Source organism: Phacochoerus africanus, chromosome 8, assembly GCF_016906955.1.
Source record: "Phacochoerus africanus isolate WHEZ1 chromosome 8, ROS_Pafr_v1, whole genome shotgun sequence".
In the NCBI taxonomy this organism is placed as follows: domain Eukaryota; kingdom Metazoa; phylum Chordata; class Mammalia; order Artiodactyla; family Suidae; genus Phacochoerus; species Phacochoerus africanus.
Window position 1 is genome coordinate 167825994 of NC_062551.1, and position 17798 is coordinate 167843791.

At 58.6% G+C, this 17798-nt stretch overlaps 1 protein-coding gene and 1 long non-coding RNA gene across 3 annotated transcripts in view; one reads left to right on the top strand and one right to left on the bottom strand.

Moving 5' to 3' along the window:
• Nucleotides 1-17798, top strand: part of SLC2A1 (solute carrier family 2 member 1) — a 25740-nt gene continuing 7942 nt past the window's right edge. Inside the window, exons 1-2 of one of the 2 annotated variants that reach the window (XM_047789450.1) lie at nt 1-249; nt 9300-9395. In XM_047789450.1, the coding sequence (XP_047645406.1) occupies nt 232-249; nt 9300-9395 (114 nt within the window). In that variant the 5' untranslated portion in view covers nt 1-231. Of the gene's footprint in view, nt 250-4767; nt 4881-9299; nt 9396-17798 lie in introns of those variants that run through there. The other variant, XM_047789451.1, reaches the window with a different exon arrangement.
• Nucleotides 3560-17798, bottom strand: part of LOC125132337 (uncharacterized) — a 50251-nt gene continuing 36012 nt past the window's right edge. Inside the window, exon 3 of the long non-coding RNA XR_007136207.1 lies at nt 3560-5862. This is a non-coding gene — a long non-coding RNA (uncharacterized LOC125132337). The remainder of the gene's footprint in view (nt 5863-17798) is intronic.

Below are 17798 nucleotides of genomic sequence, written 5' to 3' on the forward strand. Positions count from 1 at the left end.
CGACTGTCCCGGCGCTCAGAGGTAACCCGGGCGAGCATTCAGATCGCGGGCCGCTGGTCCCAGGAGCTGGCTCGCTAGCGAGCGGGAGGCCCAGCGACCGGAGTCGGAGTCAGGGTCGTAGTCGGAGTCTCAGGACCGGAGCAGAAGCCTGAGCCGCAGAGCGCAGCCCGCCCGCCAGCCCGTCGCCGCCCGCGCACCCGGCGCTGCCAGAGCCTCCGGCGCAGCGCGGCCATGGAGCCCAGCAGCAAGGTGAGTCGCGCGCCCGCGGGCCCTCCCCGCCCGGAACAAAGGCGCGGACCCCCGCCGCCCCCTCCGCGGGCCTGGACTTCCCCCGTGGCCCGGCAGCGCGGTGCGCCCTGGGCTGGCGGCGCGCCTCCCTAAGCCTCGATCGGCGCCGGCCTGGAGCGCTGGACCCTGCCGGGGCTGGGGACGCGGGCGGGGATGGGTTCGGGAATCTGGCTGGCCGCGAGGGCGCCGCGTGCGTAATTGGCGTCCGCACTAAGTCACTGTCTTCCTTCCAGGGACGCGGCGCGGTCCCGGCGAGCACGTCGGGGCGCGGGCGCGGCACGTCGCTCACGATCTCCCCGGCGGCGGTCCCGCGCAGACTCCTCCCGGGGCGGGGGAGGGGGCCCGAGCGCGGCGCCCATTGGCTGAGCCGGCCGAGCCCCCGGCCCGGCCCCGGCCCGGGTGAGCCGAGGAGGCGGGGCCCGCCCCCGCTCGGCGGGCTCCGAACCTCTGCTCGCGATTGCCCGGCGCCACGCTGGGCGCGAGGCCTGGTGTCGCGAGCTTTCCGCGGCCTCGCGCCGTCCGCACGCCAGCCCTCCGGGGTTCCGAGGCGTAGGGCGCTCTCTTAAGGCCCGGGCCCCAGCCCCAGGGTTCCCGGCTCCAGGGCTGAGGCGAAAACCCCGCCTCCGGGGCCCTTCTTTCCGCGTATCGCAGGCCCCAGAGCTTTGGCCAGGTCCCGGGGTGCTGCGAGGTGGCAGCTTTCCCGGCTCGGGCAGGGCTGGTGAGGGCGGGGCGGAGAGAGCGCCCCGGGCGCAGCCGCCGCGATCCCAGGGGGCCGAGGGTCGGGAAGGGGCCCCGGGCTAGAGGGGAGTGGGAGGACGGCGCGCGGGGGCGAGTCGCGGGGCCGGGGACTCCGAATACAAAAAAGAGGACTCCTCCTCTGGGAGCAAACCACTGCCTGGGTACGACCTCTCCCTCCTGCCTCCCTCCTCTCTTCTTTTCATTCCGTAAACTGGCCTGTCCTACAGAGGATCTTTGAGACTTCCCCAGAACGGTTCCTTTCCGACAAATATTTCTTGGGCCCCACCTCATGTGTAGGCATTGTTTCCTCCCTCCCTTCTTCCCCCTTCTACCGAGTATTTTTAAGTCACACTTTCCTTTGAAGCTCGGCAGAGGTGACACAAGATGACCCGCTTTTTACACCCTGTGTGCGGGGGGACCGCTTACCTCCGCACGGCCCTTCCTTTGGGCAGTGGAGGTGTCCGACGGAACTGAGCCCGGGCTCGGCTGGGCAGAGAGGTGCGTGACAGTGACACTAGGCTGTACCCTCTGTGCAAAAAGGCTCCTTTATGGCTGATGAATCCAACCTGCTTCACCCCACCCTCGCCCTTGGGCCTCAAAGAAGACCCTGAGCCCAGAACACGCCTCCTGACAGTCATAGGTGAGCCATTATGCTAGGATAGAAAAACAAAAATAAAACGAGAAGCTATTTTAGCTAGTGGTGAGAACTTAAGTTTAGATACTTGCTGTGCTAGGTCAGGGCTCTGGCAGGCCGCTTAACCTCTCTGGGCTTCAGTTTCACTGTAGGGGTAAGAACTGTCTGTCCAGCATGTGTTGCAGGACCTGGGTGTGTGTGTTGAGTGGGTAAGTGACTATTCGGAGTGGAGACAGAAGAGTGGAGGAGAAAACCAACAGTCACTTACAGTTCACTTAGGCTCTTGGCTCAAATGCTTTTCCATATCACCGACCTCCATGCTGGTTTATGGCCTGGAGATCAGAGGAGGGAGGTAACTTTGCTGAAGTCACACAGCTAGTAAGTGGCTGGGCCGGATTTGAACCCCGAACAGGGCTCCACTGTCCTTTTCCACCATAGCCTTTCTAACATTGGGGGCTGGGGGAGAGGAGTTTGTCTAAAGGGCTGCCCGTGTGCTGGCTCATTCTAAACACTGTAGCAGGTGGGGTTGTTCATGCAATACCATCCAAACTTGATTGCCTGCCCCGAGAGTAAATAATTTTAGAGCCTCTCTCTCCCAGTGGTTTATTTGTGTTTATAAATGCATGTACATGCACTGTTAAAGTAATAGGTTATGTGCCTGCAAAAACAGACATTTCAGAAGACAAATACAGATAAGTAATAGCAGCTTTTTTAAAACTTCATTGCTAAACCTTTTATGGATCATCCTGTATACATTCTAGAATAAAGCCTTCCCTTTGGCTTTAATTAGCAAGCCCAGCCCTTTTGTGCCAGAGGTGAGACTGAGGCCTGGAGAGGTTATGTTGCTCACCCAAGGTCTTAAAACCAGGTGTGTCTGGTTCCAAAGTTCTGTCTGCTGTGTTCCTCCTCATCTCCTCTGAACCGGGAATTGACTCAACTATTTTCCCTGCGCTCCTCTGCAGCTTGTTGTGATGTGTTTCACTGAGTAGGAAGTGGGGAGGAGCCAGGTGAAGACCCTCCCAGCATTTGCTCATGCTGGGTCCTGGGCAGCAGACTGGGTGAGCTCTGCTCTAGGATGTTTCACTCGGCCCTTTGTGAAGATCAGTCCCTCCCGGCACCCCAGTTGCACCCCGGGACCTCTGCCGGCTCCGCCCTCCAGACCAAGGAGAAATCAGAAATCCGCAGGGATCCTCAGCCCCACAGTGGTACGAAGAGCACAGGCTTTTGAGGTTCTGCATTTTGTGGTTTCAAATTCCAGCTCAGCTTAGTCACCTTGTCTGCAGAATGATGTCATTTTCATCATCAGAGTGTAAGAATTCAGAAATAAATGTGTGTCCGTCCCCGCAGAGCAGATGCTCAGTGAATATCCCTTGCTTCTCAGGACTCCTCCCATGATGCACTGCACTTACTTGGGCCCCAGGTGACCTGTTACCTGGGCTGCAACCTCTGTCCGGATGTCTGGCATTCTGGCGTTGTGAGCTTTTGGAAAGCCCCAGGACGCCTGGGCCGTATCACTTGGTTGGGGAAAACGTTAAAACTCCCGCTGGCCCGTTCTTCAGCAGGGGTTTGTTGCGAAGTTGCTTTGCTGAGTGGCACATGGCTGAGGGTGCCAGGCCTGGAGATGGGTCAGCTCATGTGGCTGCCCTTGCTCCCCTGTGAGGATGACAATGAGTCACGACGACATGACAGTCCAATGGAAAATGACTTTTCCAAGGTCACACACTAGCCTCCCAGCACTAAACACACTGCCCGCGTTTCTAGGGTGACCCAAGAGGATGAAGGAGCGTCCCGAGCAGGAAGGGACCTTCCAGGGCATGGCCCCGCCCTCCAGCCGATGGCGGGGAAACGGAGGCCAGGGAAGGAAAGAGCCTGGGCCAAGATCAGGCAGTCGCAAAAAAATTGAAATGCTCTTCAGTATTTTTTTTTTTTAAAACAAGCTTTTTTCTCCATGCTCCCGTCCCCTGCGCCACCCTCTGTGCCCCCGAATGAGCAGGAATCCTCAGACTCCAGGTCTTTCTAGGCTCTTTGTGGGTACAGTTGAAAAGTTGGATTAGATATAATTTGACAGCTGAAAGCCTTCTGTGAGTGGAAACAAAAAAACACGTCCTCACAACACTATATGACCTTGGGGAAGTGGACTCCCTCGGAGCCTTGGTTCTCTTCCCGGTGAAAATGGGAGGTTCATTCCCTGTGGTGGTTGTGGTTGGACTCGGCCCAGTGCCCTAAACCAGGGTGGTGGCTATTTCGATGGAAAGACCCTTGGCGCTGCCAGTTTGGGTGTCTAGACGCTATCGTCAACATCTCCGTGGTGACGCTGGCCCATGCGGAGCCATTCGAGACCAAGCCGACTCGGCCTGGAGCTGGGTCAACCCCAAATCCCCCGTAATCCGCTTGTGACTTCAAGGAGCTCGGCTTTGCCCAGCGCCTCCTGGTCACAGGGTGCCGGGCCCCAGAGCTCTGCTCCAGCTCCAAGGGTACAGGCCTCCAGCTCCCTCCACCTCCCACCCCAGCTGGCAGAACTGGGGAGGCCTGGGACAAAGGAGAAGTGTGCTGCCTTGGCCTGAGACTGGCAACCTCCCCCCTACCACCTCACTCCTGGGCAGAGAGGTGACGAAGCGGTTGTTCACCTGCGTCCCCCCAGATGGCAGGGGCTGGGGAGGCTCCAGGTTGGACTCCTGGGCTCAGAGAGGCTGTATCCAGCCTGGCCACCCAGACAGACCTCCGATTGTTACCGGCCTCCTCCGCGGGAGGGGTGGCGTGGAGCCCGAGGCTCTGCCATTCAGCCTCCAGACCAGGGAGGCAGTAACTAATGCATAAACATGGGGGTTTTGCAGTAACTGAGCAGGGCTCCCAGTCCTTGAGCTCGCGCAGAAAGAGGGCAGTGTTTACCCTAAGACCTCAGCACCCTAGAAGGCGAGAGAGTTCTTGCCACGCCCCCACTTGTAGAGCCTTTGATTGCTGAGGCCTCTGCTGGACAGGACGGCTGCCCGGATGGCCTGGCCCAGAGCCGCCCCCAACCCCCGCCACCACCTTGGCACTGGGAGGTGAGGAGGAAAGGGCGCTGCCATCTGACCTCGGGCTGGGGCCACACCTCCTGCTGGAGCTTATTTCCTTAGCTGTAATAGAGGTAATACCGACCTCTCTAGGACTGGTTGCAAGCTGTTTGGGCTTTGTTGTGTTTTTAATTACGGAAGTGATGGAGCCAACTACAGAGAAGTAGGTAAGGTTAGAGTAAACATCTTCTCGGGGGAGTAATGGTTTGGTGTTTACCCTGACAGACCCCTTTGTTGCGCGTGTGGCTGTGGGGCTTATAAATGGAATTTTGTGTAACTGGTGCACATTCTCTATGTAGCTCCGTGCCGCCCATCCTGTTCCCCCAGCAGCGCTTGCAGTGTTTCTCTCTGCCCCGTCAGCAAGTCCCCTTAGACAGGCTCACTCCCCCCTTTCCGTACACAAAATGTCCATTCTGTACCTTGTTCAGTGCTGTGCTTTCTTCCCTGGTCCTCTTTTCATATCAAGTGCGTACAGATGTGCTGCGTTCTTTCCAACAGCTGCATGATATCCCGTTACAGGATTGCCCCCAAGACTAGGAGGGAAGGGATTGTCCCCGTCACTTTTCTGCCGTCACCCCACTCGTCATCTGCCGTGTCCTAGGTATTCGTTTTCCACCCTACCCCCTGCTGCCAGCCCCCACCTAAAATATCAGGTTCTTGGGACTTGGTTTAGGGTATTGCCAAATCCCCCTTGACTACGAGGGTGCTGGGAACATGCATTCAGATATTGTCTTTCCTTAGTCATATCATTTCTTACGTTTAGCAAGGCGCTCTTATGGGGAACAGGGGGTCTTCGGCTTATCTGCTGAGAGTGTCGGTGACCTCATGGTCTCAGCAAGTTCATTTTATCCGAGTTGAATTGGTGTCTCCTTCCCCCGGAATGGGTTCCTCTCCGGACTGGCAGCTTCTCCAGACGCCTAGGGTCCTGTGACTCGGGGAGTCAGTTGGTGGCATTTCACCCTCACCTTTTTGGGAGGCGGTTTGGTTTGGCCTGAAAGGCTCTGAAAAGTCCTGTGCAAGTCGTGTGTTGGGTTTGCACGTAGCAGTGCAGAGCACTTGAGGCTTGAAGCAGAGCTGTGCAGACTTTTTCTATAGTGGGTCAGCGACTCACAGAAATACCGTCGGCTTTGTGGGCCATGTGGGCTGCTGCTGTAACACAGAAGCGGCCATAAGGATACAGTAATTCATAGACAAGGGTGGCTGTTGTTCCCATCAAACGTTATGAATGGTAACTGAAATCTGAATGCAATGTGATTTTTGTGTATCAAGGAATATTTGTCTTCCTTTTTGCCCCCAGCCTCTTAAAAATGTCAGACCATTCTCAGCTGGCAGGCTGGATTTGGCCAGGGGCCATAGTTGACCAGCCTTGGCGGAGAGCAAAATCTACCCCAGCGCCCAAGAGCTTGGGTCTGGCCTGTCCTGGCTCCAGCTGGGCAAGGCCCAGAGAGCTGCTGGGATGGAGTCTGACCCGCACAGGAAGGAAGTGCCCAGGTAGAAACCCTGTTTCCTTCAGGGACCAGTACCCGGAAGCAGAGGGGAGGACTTGGCAGGAAGGATTTGGCGGCAGAGACCCCGCACCCTAAAGCTTGGCAGATGCCGAGGGTCTTGGGGTTTTCCGCTTTCCCCTCCTTGAGGCTCCCGCTTTCTCACCCGTGAAGTGGGAGCAAGCTCTCCCCCAGGCCTAGTAGTGGTGGTTAAATCAGGATGTGGAAGCAGCCCCTGGCTCGCTGCCCGGGGCCTGGCGGGTGCTGCTGGTGCTGATAAAAGCGGCAGCTCCCTCCTCGGTCTCTGCTTTAAAGATTGATGAGCACCTCTGCCTGAGAGCCACCGCGGGGTGCGGGGGGGGCCCAGCCCTGCCAAAGTGCCGACTTCAGGGAGGGCCGAAGAAAATGGCTTCCAGGGGAGTAAAGGCCTGAGGTCGCCTGAAGGTCAGGCGACACAGAGTTATCGCTCTTCTTGTTGAAAGGACCTGGCCGACTGGGAAGGTCAGAGGGTATAGCTCCTGTCTAGGAATCTAAAGAACTCAAGTCCCAGCCCTGGCCTTTGTTTGCTGAATACCCCAGGCCCCTATCCTCTGACCTCAGGCTCCTCATCTGTCACGCGAGGGTATGACAGCAATCCTGCAATTTCTTAGGCTTCTTTTTTATTGCCCACGCTTTTGCTCAAATGAAATCTTAGAAGAGAAATAGACACAAAATAAATGAAAAGGAAGTTGTCATGGACCCCGCAACTACTGTGCCACCCTGTGCCACCCTGCTGAGATGCCAAACAGTGTTACAAAGCTCCTCGTCCCAGGCCGCGGGTACCCGGGCCTGCGGGAGCTGTGGCAGGGGTGCAACATCTGGCTAGTCCGGGCTCCAAGACCCTCCCTCACAGGGAGTGCCCTGCCTTGGAATGGCAGTGGCCACATGCCCTCTCTCCCCCAGTACTGACTGAGAGAGCCCAGGGCTGGAGCACGTGCCAAGGAAGGGCTTGGCCCATGGGTACGGGTCAGAAGGCCGCACGTGGTGCTTGGCAAGTCACGTGGATGTGGATATGACCCAGGACGTGCTGGGCAGGTTTTCTAAAGCAGAGTTTGACCTTGACCTGCCAAGTGGCAAAGTCCAGCCGAGGGGTTTGCCCTTGGCCCCCAGCAGCCCCCCCTCCCAGAGGCACAGCTGCTCGGCAGGGCTCCAAGAGTGACTTCAGAGGTCCGGAGACCCCTGGCGCTGCGGAGCCAGACTGAAGACGGGACCAACAGTAATGGTACGGACCGCCCCCACACACAGTCACGCACACGGCGCCGTTCTGAAGCTTCGCTTTTTACTTAAAATAACTTGGGGCGTGTGCCAAATCAATACCTCCAGAGCTTTCCTTTTAAAGTGCTCTATTACATAGCTCCTTCGTCGACTCAGAGGTTGCACTGCTAGTTTTATATTCCAGAGGGTGCTAGAAAAATTACATCCTGTATACCCCTGGTATCAGACAGTGGCCAACTTCAAGGCCAGCCCTGAGCTGCCCCATGTGACTCACCAGGAGGAAAGCCCTCACGTGTGGGGTTCACCAGCCACTGCTGAGCCCTCCTGCTGACCTCGTGACATCCTCTTACTCAATCCCAGTGGCCGCCCGCGGAGTTGGGCTTGGCCACGGCCCACCCGAGGAGGTCTGTCAGGTGCTCACCGCCCACTCAGAACCGACAGCCCTGGGTCTGAAGGTTCCCTGGGGAGTTGCGAGCAGGGAGTGTCTGGGGGTGGCTGGGCAGGGACCATTTTCGGGGGTGGACTGTGCAGGACAAGATTTAAAGGGAGGAAAAAGCCCCAGCATCTAGGATACATGTTCAGTCTGGCCAGGAAGGGGTCCGTGGGGAGGAAGGAGCTGGCTCTGAACAAGGACAAGGAATGGGCTCCGAACTCCTTCCTCTTTCTCAGCCTCTGGCGTGAGAACCTTGGCTTTTGCAATCTTTGGCCTGCTGGCTTCTGGAGAATGAAAAGACCATACCAGGAATGTGTCTGATTAAGCCCCAAGCCCAGCGCCGACTCTGAGGACCTTGCCGTCAGGGCTGCTTCTGGGCTCGGGGGGGAAACCGAGGCCCACAGAGAGGCCGTGGCCAAGCCGAGACTCTCGCCTCCACAGCGTGGGACCTGGGCCCCCAACCCTCCCCTCCAGTGCCCGGCCTGGTGGTTAATGCCCATCATTTCTTTGGCACCTCCCCACCCCATCCCCGGCCGCAATCTTTCAGGCAGTTACGGGCCTGCCTTAACTGTCGTACTTCTTGGCTTCTTCATTTTCAACGGGAAAAAGCAAAAACCGGTCCTCTCTTTCATGCAAGACGCTGAGCTCACACTGGCCTCCTTCCCGCCTGCTCCCTCCCTGCCCTCGGCTTCCAGGAGACAGAGACCTGCCACCCTCCTTCTCCCCCAGCCCTTTGCCCACTGGAAACACCTTGACCCAGCACTTTTACTCACCTGTACCATGTCATTTTCCAAAGCACATTCCTGGCTGGCTTGTCATCTGTGTCCAGACAATACTGACACAAGTGAGCTAGCACTTGTCTTTCCCTCGGTACCCACCCTGCGGATGGAGGGGAGAGCAGGACCACATCTCTGATGCTGATAAGCGGACTGGCCCCATTTTGCAGACAGGCAAACAGAGTCTGGGAGCAGTGGGAAAGGGTGACTTACCTGGTGGAATTCACAGAGCAAGGAGGCAGGTGGGCTGAAATTAGAAGCCAGCCTCCTTGGCTCTAAATCCAGGGCACTTTCCTCATTTATGCCCCTCCCCTTGCCTTGTTCCTGGGGCTCCCAATCAGAGGCCTTAACCCCAGGTATGGCTTCACCAGGAGAACGAGTGCCCAGAGAATGCCAAGACCTGGCTGCAGAGAGGGAGACGACCCTAATCCCTCTCTCCCCAGGGCAGTGTCTAGAAGTCGGCAGGGCTAGTTTGGGCACCCGAAGTCAGGAAGTGGCCAAGTTTCTTGGGAGAAGGGCTGGCATGGTGCCAGGAGTCAGACAAGATATCTTAACAAGGGAACCTGCCAGCCCAGGCCCTGCCCTCTAGTAACCTGGGCCCCACATGCCTGTAACAGTGTGGGTTTTTTTCCTTTGCAGAAGCTGACGGGCCGCCTCATGCTGGCCGTGGGAGGGGCAGTGCTCGGCTCCCTGCAGTTTGGCTACAATACTGGAGTCATCAATGCCCCCCAGAAGGTGAGTGCTGCTTTCCTTGGCGTCTCAAAACCGGCTGAGTCTGCTGCACACCTACCCTCCCCACCCCCATGCGCGCACGCGCATGTGAGCACGCGTGCGCACGCACACGCATGCACGTGCAGGAACACGCACCCTGCCTCTCGGGTGCCAGGGTCACATCAACTCACTGTCTGCCTCGCCAGCCAACATCCTGGCCCTTAGTGGGTTCGAGGCTCTTGGCTTTGGCCTCGGAATCTTGGGGCTGCAGAATTCTAGAAGCCCCAGAGAATCACGGGGTCTTTAGAGGTCATCTTGACCAACCTCCCACCCAAGACAGACGTGTAGAAATGGAAGTCGCGCTCTCTGTAGTGATGCTGCCTTCGGGCGGCCTTCTGGAGCCACAGAGGGCTTCCGTGGGCTTATCTCAGCTGTTTCTCATGCTGCGCTCTAAGGCTGGCACCCCCACGCCCATCCTGCAGGTGGGGGCAGTGGCCAGAACCTGCCCAGCATCACTTGACTAGTCAGGGATGGAGCTGGCAGGCAACACCATCTACCTCGGTACCCTCCCCACCAGGGGTCCCTGAGCCCGGGTTCACACCCATTCAACAAGCAACACACTCCCTTATAAGGCATTTCCTTGTAGGCTGAAACTGCCTGTCTCTCCGGAGGCCAGGCCAAGCAAAAATGGCCTCCTGCCCAAGGGAACTGCAGAGGGTGCCAGTCCGTGCCTACACCCTTGTCCCCAGACCTGTCCTCACTCATCCACCTGAGTGTCAGGCCTGGGAGGGACCCCGGCGAGTGCCTCCAGTGGAGCCAGCCCACTGCGTCCTGGAGGGGAGAGGGGAGGGGGCGGCAAAGGAGCGTGTACCGTGTCCCTCCTACAGCACATTCATAGGGCTGGGCAGCGATTTCTATTTCACACAAGTGAAAATTGAGGCCCTGGGCTGATGAAATGACCAGTGGGCTCAAGGTCGCATATCCAGAGGATGGTGGAATCAGAGGCCAGACTGTTGTTTACACAACCTCAGCCTGTCTTCCTGACCAACCCGCCTGGTCAGTTCAAAGGTCCGTACCTTCTCAGGCAGGACAAAGTAAGAGTGGACAGTTCTGCCAAGGCCACGTTCATGGTCCCGACGGGTGAGGCCAGAAAGTGATTATGGCTGGATCCCAGGGATCGGGGCCTGCTGGGGGAGCTGGGCGGCGTCCTGGGAGTCAGAGCTAAGCCTCCTCCAAATAGGCAGAGGGTGGCTGTGGGGGACACGCCCGATGCTGGGGAGCAGGTCACCAGGAAGGCTGGGCCTGCTGAGTCACACTCTCAGCTGCAGGGGAGGTGATGGGGCTTTTCCAAGCTCGTCAGAAATGGCGACTGTGGGCCCACACTTGGAACTGTCCCAAACCCTGCTCTTGCTAAGTGCTCTGAGCCCATCTTGCCAAGGAGTGTGCCTCGGAGTCGGCTCCCTTTGGGAGCCCTTACAGATGCAGAGCCTGTACGGCCTTAGAGGACGACTGAGTTCTCCACCGGCTTGCACATCAGGGTCCCTGACGCTCCCAGGGTCTGATCTCCCTGGTCTAGGATGCTGCCTGGGCATCACACCTTTAAAGCTCCCCAACCGATTCTCACGAGCAAAGATGAGAAGTACTGGATGCAGTGGTTACACTTTGTCAGAGGCGATCACTGGTCGGTGACCAGGCAGTGACGTAGACGTGGTGACAGAGCTAGGACTCTAGTTCAGGACAGAGGAGGGTGGGAATTAAGAGGCCCCGGGGAGAGAACGTCTGTGTGTCACTTGGGCGAGTGGGAGGAGAGAGAAAGATGCGAGGGCAAGATGAGCCAGAGCCTGGGCACGAGGAAGGGCCCTTGTGGTGGGTAGTTTCATCTGCAGAATAGCCAGCCGCCGACAGGGCGTGGCACAGTGAGAATGGGCCAATGGGCACCAGTGTGTGGGCCGAGCTGGGGAGTGTGGACCTCAGAATGAGGACAATAGGGCCCCAGTGAAGAGGACAGATGGGCTCAGATTTGCATTTTAGGGAAATGATGCAGGCGTTTGGCGCAGTGGGATGGGTCTGAGAATGTGAGACTAGAGGCCGGGAAGTGGTGAAAAGGCAGAAAAACAAACACTGAAAAGGAGGAATGGGCAGGAACTGGTATCAGTTCAGTGTGAGGATGAGAGAGTCGGCTTTAAAACGGGCTTCTAGGGAGTCCTATTGTGGGGTAGCAGGTTAAGGGCCCGGCGTTTTCACTGCAGCGGCCTGGGTCTCTGCTGTGGCTCGGGTTTGACGTGCTGTGGGTGTGGCAAAACCAAACAAACAAAACACCGGCTTCTAGGTGCCCGGTTGGGTAATTGGGGTCTGGAGGGAGAGCAGGTAGGCACCATGGGCTACTCGGGAACGGAGGATTGGTGACATAGCGGACAAGTACAGGAAGCACTTGGACACGAGGGTCTGTTTCTTAGGAGGGCAGTCAGCGGGACAGACTGCCAGGTTGGTCCCTGGTGTCCAGGTGGCGGCAGAGGAAGCGCTCCCAGAGGGACTGTGCAGTAAAGAGAGAAGTCAGGGCTAAGCCCCGAGAGCGTCCGCACTGACAGAGGAGTGGGGAAGGGGAAGCGCTGGCACCCCAACCCGTGAGAGCCTCACGAAACAGGATGATGGAAGCGCCTGGGGCGAGGGTTCATGCCGAGTCCTTAGTACCTAGAGTGGTGCCCGACCGTGGGAACAGGCACTCGCCACGGACGGAGTGAGGGATGCTGCAGGCGCTCGGGAGCCTGACCCGGACAGAGCAGCCCACGCCACCGAACGCGCAAGACCCGATGGTGACACTGCGGTGGCCAAGGCTGACCCAGCGGGTCCCTGTGGGTGGAGACCTCCCGGCAGTGGATTTAAAAGGGAGAAGGGAGAAAACAGAGAGCCCTTCCCAGGGATGTGGCGGCGAATGGGGAAGAGGGGAGGTAGCCAGCGGGGTCGTCTGGCTAGGGTTTTTTCTTTTTTTTAGTATGAAGACTTCATTTTTAAACAGGCTGTAAGGAATCAGCAGAGGATAGGGTGGAGATAAGGGGGTGGGGGGGTCCTCCAGGAGGCAGGTGGTAGTGGAGCAGGGGCAAAGGGGTTGCATTTGGCCGGGAGGGACAGAGACACTTCTGAGGTTGCAGATGGGGACAAGCCCTGAGTGACCGTCTCCCATTCTTGGGGCCTCTGAACCGGGCGCAGGGTGAGAACTGCAGTGGAAGAGGGTGGGGCAGTGGGCAGGGGTCTGGAGGGCCAACGGGCCGCAGAGAAGGCCAGCCGTAAACCTTTCCAGGAGATTTGTGGGCGCCTGGCCCCAGGTGACTTGGAGACCAGCCTTGAGGACAGAGGTGAGTCCTGAGTGGCGGTTCCGGGGACGCGTCCTGGCACTCCGCCTGTCTACTCTCAGCACCTCACAAACACTTCTTCAAGCCTGGCTGTGCTGCTTACACCAGGAGGACAGGGGATAGATAGACTGAACACTGAAGAGGGATAGGACAACAATGGAGTAAGAGGAGAAAACAGAGCTTGGAGCCGACGGCGTGGGACGGCGCAGTGGTTTGGTTCTGCCGGCACCTCACTCAGCATGGACTGGGCCAGACCTGGTTCTAGACGGTGGGGCGGGAGAGAGCCGTGAGCATATAGCAGGCGGTCCTGGCCCTCGGGGAGCTGCCTCACAGGGTCAGAGTTGTGCCCTGTGCCCGCCCTCCACAGACTCAACCCTCCGGGCCCCTGGGGAAAACCCAGAGTCGTTCTCGGAGGGCTTCTGGGTGCCGCGGGAGCCTAGAGGAAGGAATGCCTATGACTAATGCTGAGGTGGGGCTGATGGGAGAGAGGAAGGGCTTCCAGAAGGACTCTGACACCTACCAGACCTTGGAGGGCAGACCAGCCCCAGGGGGAGGGAGCAGCAGGAACCCACCCCAGGCAGTGGGACCCGCCTGTGAGAGAGGCAGTGGCGTGAGGTGTTCCACGGATGAGGAGTTGCTAACAGCCCACACCAAGCAATCCAGCCGCCCTCAGCTGTCCAGAGCACTTCTTAGGAAACTGTGCTGGGCTGGCCGGGCTGGCTTGCTCACCAGAGGAGACCTGGCCCCACCAGAGGTGAGGATGCCAGCACTGCTGTTAATTGCCAGAAGCTCGGTCTCCTCCATAAAACAGGCCCCAAAGGGCTTCCTCCTGGAAGTGGTTAATTAATCATAACATTATCTTAAATGTTGACACAGCACCTCCCCGTCCATTATCTCCTCAGCAGCCCCACCGGGTGGGTGGGGCGGAGGTTATCGCCCTCCTAAAGGAAGAACCGAGGCTGGCTGAGGTCACCTGAGCGTGAAAGGCTGAGAAACAGATGGACGCCAGGCCTGGGCAACGTCCCTACCCGGCCTCACCTGTCCCCAGCCACAGAGGGAGCGAGTCAAGGGGCAAGGGCGACCACCGAACTGGCGAGAGGGCACTGCCTCTCCCGCCCAGGTGGCTGAGCTGCCAACAGAGAGGACGAAAGGCCATTTAGGAGCCGTGAGTTCCTGGCCAGGGGACAGGGCCGGCCATGTCTGAGGCGTCCCCAGACACCAGCCCGTGTGGGTTGGGAGGAGCCTGACAGTCTGTTGGCTCCGTGTTCCTTGTTTGCCAAAGGAAGAACTTGGTCTAGAGAGCGGGCGAGGCCTGCCCAGGACCGCCCACTCGGTGAGTGAAAGCACTGGAGGCAAGACAGGCTTCCCAGCCCAGGCTCTGGGGAGCCTCTCATCTCTGGCTGGATCCGAGCAGTGCTGGTCCCTCTCCCCTTCTCGGCTCATACACACTCTCACAGCCTACGGCTCCCTTACTATGGGCCAGGCATTGTTCCAAAGGCATTAGAAATAGTCATTCAGTTGTTCCTTACAGTAACCCCACGTGGCAGGCACTATCATTCCCGTTTTACAAGAAACCGGGGCACAGAAATGCTAAGCAATTAAACCAAGGGCGCACAGCCCGTGAGTGGCAGGGTTGGGATTTAAATCCCGGGAGCCTGCCGCCCGTCTGCATCCCTGACCACCGGAGAAGGAATGGCAGTTATACTGCAGACTCAGAAACACCCTCTCACACGCCAGCGACTGCTCCCCAGCTGCTCCCTCCTGCTCTGACACAAGCTGAGTCAAGCTCAGCCATGTACAGACATCTCGGTCTCCCACAGGCAGTTGCACAACCTCTTATACCACGACAGCCTGTCACTGCTCCATCATCTCTTAAGCGCCTCAGCTTCATGGCTTATTTCTCCATCAGTGACAACGCTTTCTGCCTCCAGCCCTGTGCTGGGACCCAGGACACAGGTGAGTCAGACCCTCCCTGTGTTGAAATGTGTTCTGGGGGAAGCACACACGGCCTCGTAGTCAGCTGTCGGGGGCAGTGATGGAAACAGGCTGGTGGGAGCAGAGGAGGAGGAGGAAGGAGGTATCTGGCCACAGAGGGGGGTTTTTCTCAGCACCCTGGATGTCTGGGGCCAGACGGCTCCTCGGTAGTGGAGGGGGGCCACCCCTGCAATGTAGGATGTGTCTAGCAGCACCAGCACCCTTGGCCTCTCTCGCACCAGATCGACCGACAAAAACACATACCGGCATAGACAGGTGTGCCGGGGCCAAAGTGCCCCTGTTTGGGTACCACTGCAGTAATGCTGGTTATGAAGGCTCTCCAGAGGGGGGACTGTGCATTCTCTGAAAGGGGACCAGTAGCTTACCAGGCAGAAGGCAAAGGAGCAGCAAAGAAGGTGCAGGGGTGTGGGGTGCTCGGGCAGCCTGCGGGCATCGCCGCGTGTGGGTGGGAAGACGCACTTCATCCTGAGGGTGGTGGGGAGCCAAGAGACTGAGGAGTGGAGACAACAAAGGAGCCCCCCAAGGCCGGGCACCAGTAACGGGGCCGGAGCAAAGGCCTGGCCCGGCCTCCAGAGAAGCCATGTCAGGGCTCTTCCAGAGAAGCAGTGTGGGTGGTCCGGCCCTCTGCTGTGGCGCTGGGGCCCAGCTTCTAGCTCCATCTGCTTGGGCCTCTTCCCCAGGCCCCAGGGAGAGGCCCTGGGGGCCCTAGAAGCTATCTGTCCAGCCCCACCTGTGGCATCTGGCTCTGAGCTCCCCGCGGACCCTGGGGCGGGGCTGAAAGTTACTGCAGAGGCAAAAGCTCTGGGCTGTGGGGCGGGGGGGGCCGCCGTGGGGGGGGCTGGGAAATAGGGGACAGGAAATAGGGATGGAAGCCAGGCTGAGGGGCTGGGCAGGCTGGCCCTTTCTTCCCTCTGATGAGCTCAAAGCTTGGGTGGCTGTTTAACCCCTTCATCTCCACAGCACATCTAAGAGAGAGAAGAGAGGGTTGAGAGAGAGCCCTGGCCCCCTCTTGGGATGATCTAGAAGACCAGGCCTCTCCAGGGAAGGCGAGTGGAACCAGCCTCAAGTTCCACAACCTATACCTCTTCTCTTGGCAGTAGTCTGGAATTCTAGATCACGGGTTGGCCGGGGAACCAGATCTAGCTAGCAGCCTGCTCTTGAATGGCCTCTGAGCTAAGAATGGTTCTTACGTGTTTAAAAGGCTGGGGCTGGGGGGGAGAGTGTGGTCAGCAGACCGTAACATCTTCTACCTAGGCGTTTACAGAACTTATACCAACTCCCAACCCAAAGGTTGACTTGTGTGCTCCCTGCTAACAGGAGACTCTCGGCCTATAACACGTGTGTAGTCTTATCCTCTGAAGCTGAGGTCGGTGCCCTGGGCCTCTGCAGACCTGCTGGGTCCCTCTGCCTGGAGCAGCCAGAGGGGCTGAAGATAGAGCTTTATTCCCCGAGGCAGATCCCTCCTTCCAGGGTCTCCCTTGTACGATAAATTCCTTTGGGAAATGCTTCGTCTTTCGGCAATTTAAAAATGAAAAACTGGAGTTCCTGTCGTTGGCTCAGTGGTTAACGGATCCAGCTGGGAACCATGAGGTGGCGGGTTCGATCCCTGGCCGTGCTCAGTGGGTTAAGGACCTGGTGTTGCGGTGAGCTGTGGTGTAGGTCGCAGACGCGGCTCAGATCTGGCGTTGCTGTGGCTGAGGGGTAGGCCGGCGGCTGTGGCTCTGATGAGACCCCTAGCCTGGGACCCTCCATATGCTGCGGGTTCGGCCTGAGGAAAGGCAAAAAGTAAATAAATAAATAAAATGAACAAGTGGCCCTACTGCTCCCCAAAGTGGCTTCTCTCCTTGAGAGCGCAGTGGCGCCACGAGGACAGCGTGCTCCGTGTGCCGGGCAGGCAGCCGGCTCTGCCTCACACCGAGAGCCTCGTTACAGACACAGCCCTGACACCGAGGAAGTCAGAGCTTCCGCTCTAGACAGGCAGACCTGGGGTCCTTCGCCCACAGCTGCCTCTGCAGGGGTCAGACGTGACGCAAGCCTGGCCCCATCCTCACTCCCAGGAGAACCGCTAGGATGAGCAACAGCTTTTTCCAGGAAACCATTCGGTCCAAGGGGCCACAGCTGCCCAGAGCCGTCCTGCTTGGCCCCGCGAGTGGGCCTCTGCCCCTATAGTTCAATGGGGGACGACTGGACGGAGCTCTAGTATCTCCTCAACTCCCGACAGCGCGAGGCCACGGCTGACCAGGACCCTCCCTTGCTCCCCAGGGTGCTCAGGCACACGCACACACACACACACACACACACACACACACAGAGCCCGGTGGGGGAGGGGTTGGCCGTGGGCTGGGGAGGGAGCAGACACAGGACAGCTGAGGCTCAGCCTGGTCCATGCGATGAGCAGGGCTGGACGGCCAAGTTGGGGATGGTGGGAGGAAGGGGGGGCTTCGCTGGATGGGAGGAGTGGGGAGCAGAATCCAGGTGAGACCCAGGGCAGCAGCCGCGAGGCAGGGGGGAGGACAAACTAGGTCGGAGGCAGAACGGGATCTGCCGAGTGATTCGATGTGGGGCCGTGGCAGGACCAAGGGTATCCCCCAGGCTTGTGACGGCGTGTGAGCTAGGTGCAGGTGGAAGAGGCCCATGCGAGGCCTCACCTCGTGGTGGAGACTGGCTGGGTCTGTGGGGTCCTATTAAGGGAGCAGGAAGGAGGCTCTTCTCCCTGAGAGGCGCGCCCCTACTGCTGGATGGTGGAAGAGGTGACCCCAGAACTTCTCCCCACGCAAGGGTTCTTCTGTTCTCCCGGGACCCTCTGTCTTTCCTGGGCCAAGAGCCAACCTTCCACCCCATATGGGACATGGGCCCCCACGGGGAGAGGATGCAGAGCCCGCACACCAGCAGCAGGAAAAGAAAACCACGCATAGCTTCTTCCCACACATCTCAAGTATCAGAACAAGGGGCAGGAACCCACCCGGCAGCTCAGCTGGCCCGGAAGTGCTGTGGAGGGGAGTGGGGCGGGGTGGGGGAGGATGAGCCTGGGGCCAAGGCCGAGGGTGCTGACTGGCTGCTTGCCCTCCCTCAGCCCCGTTGT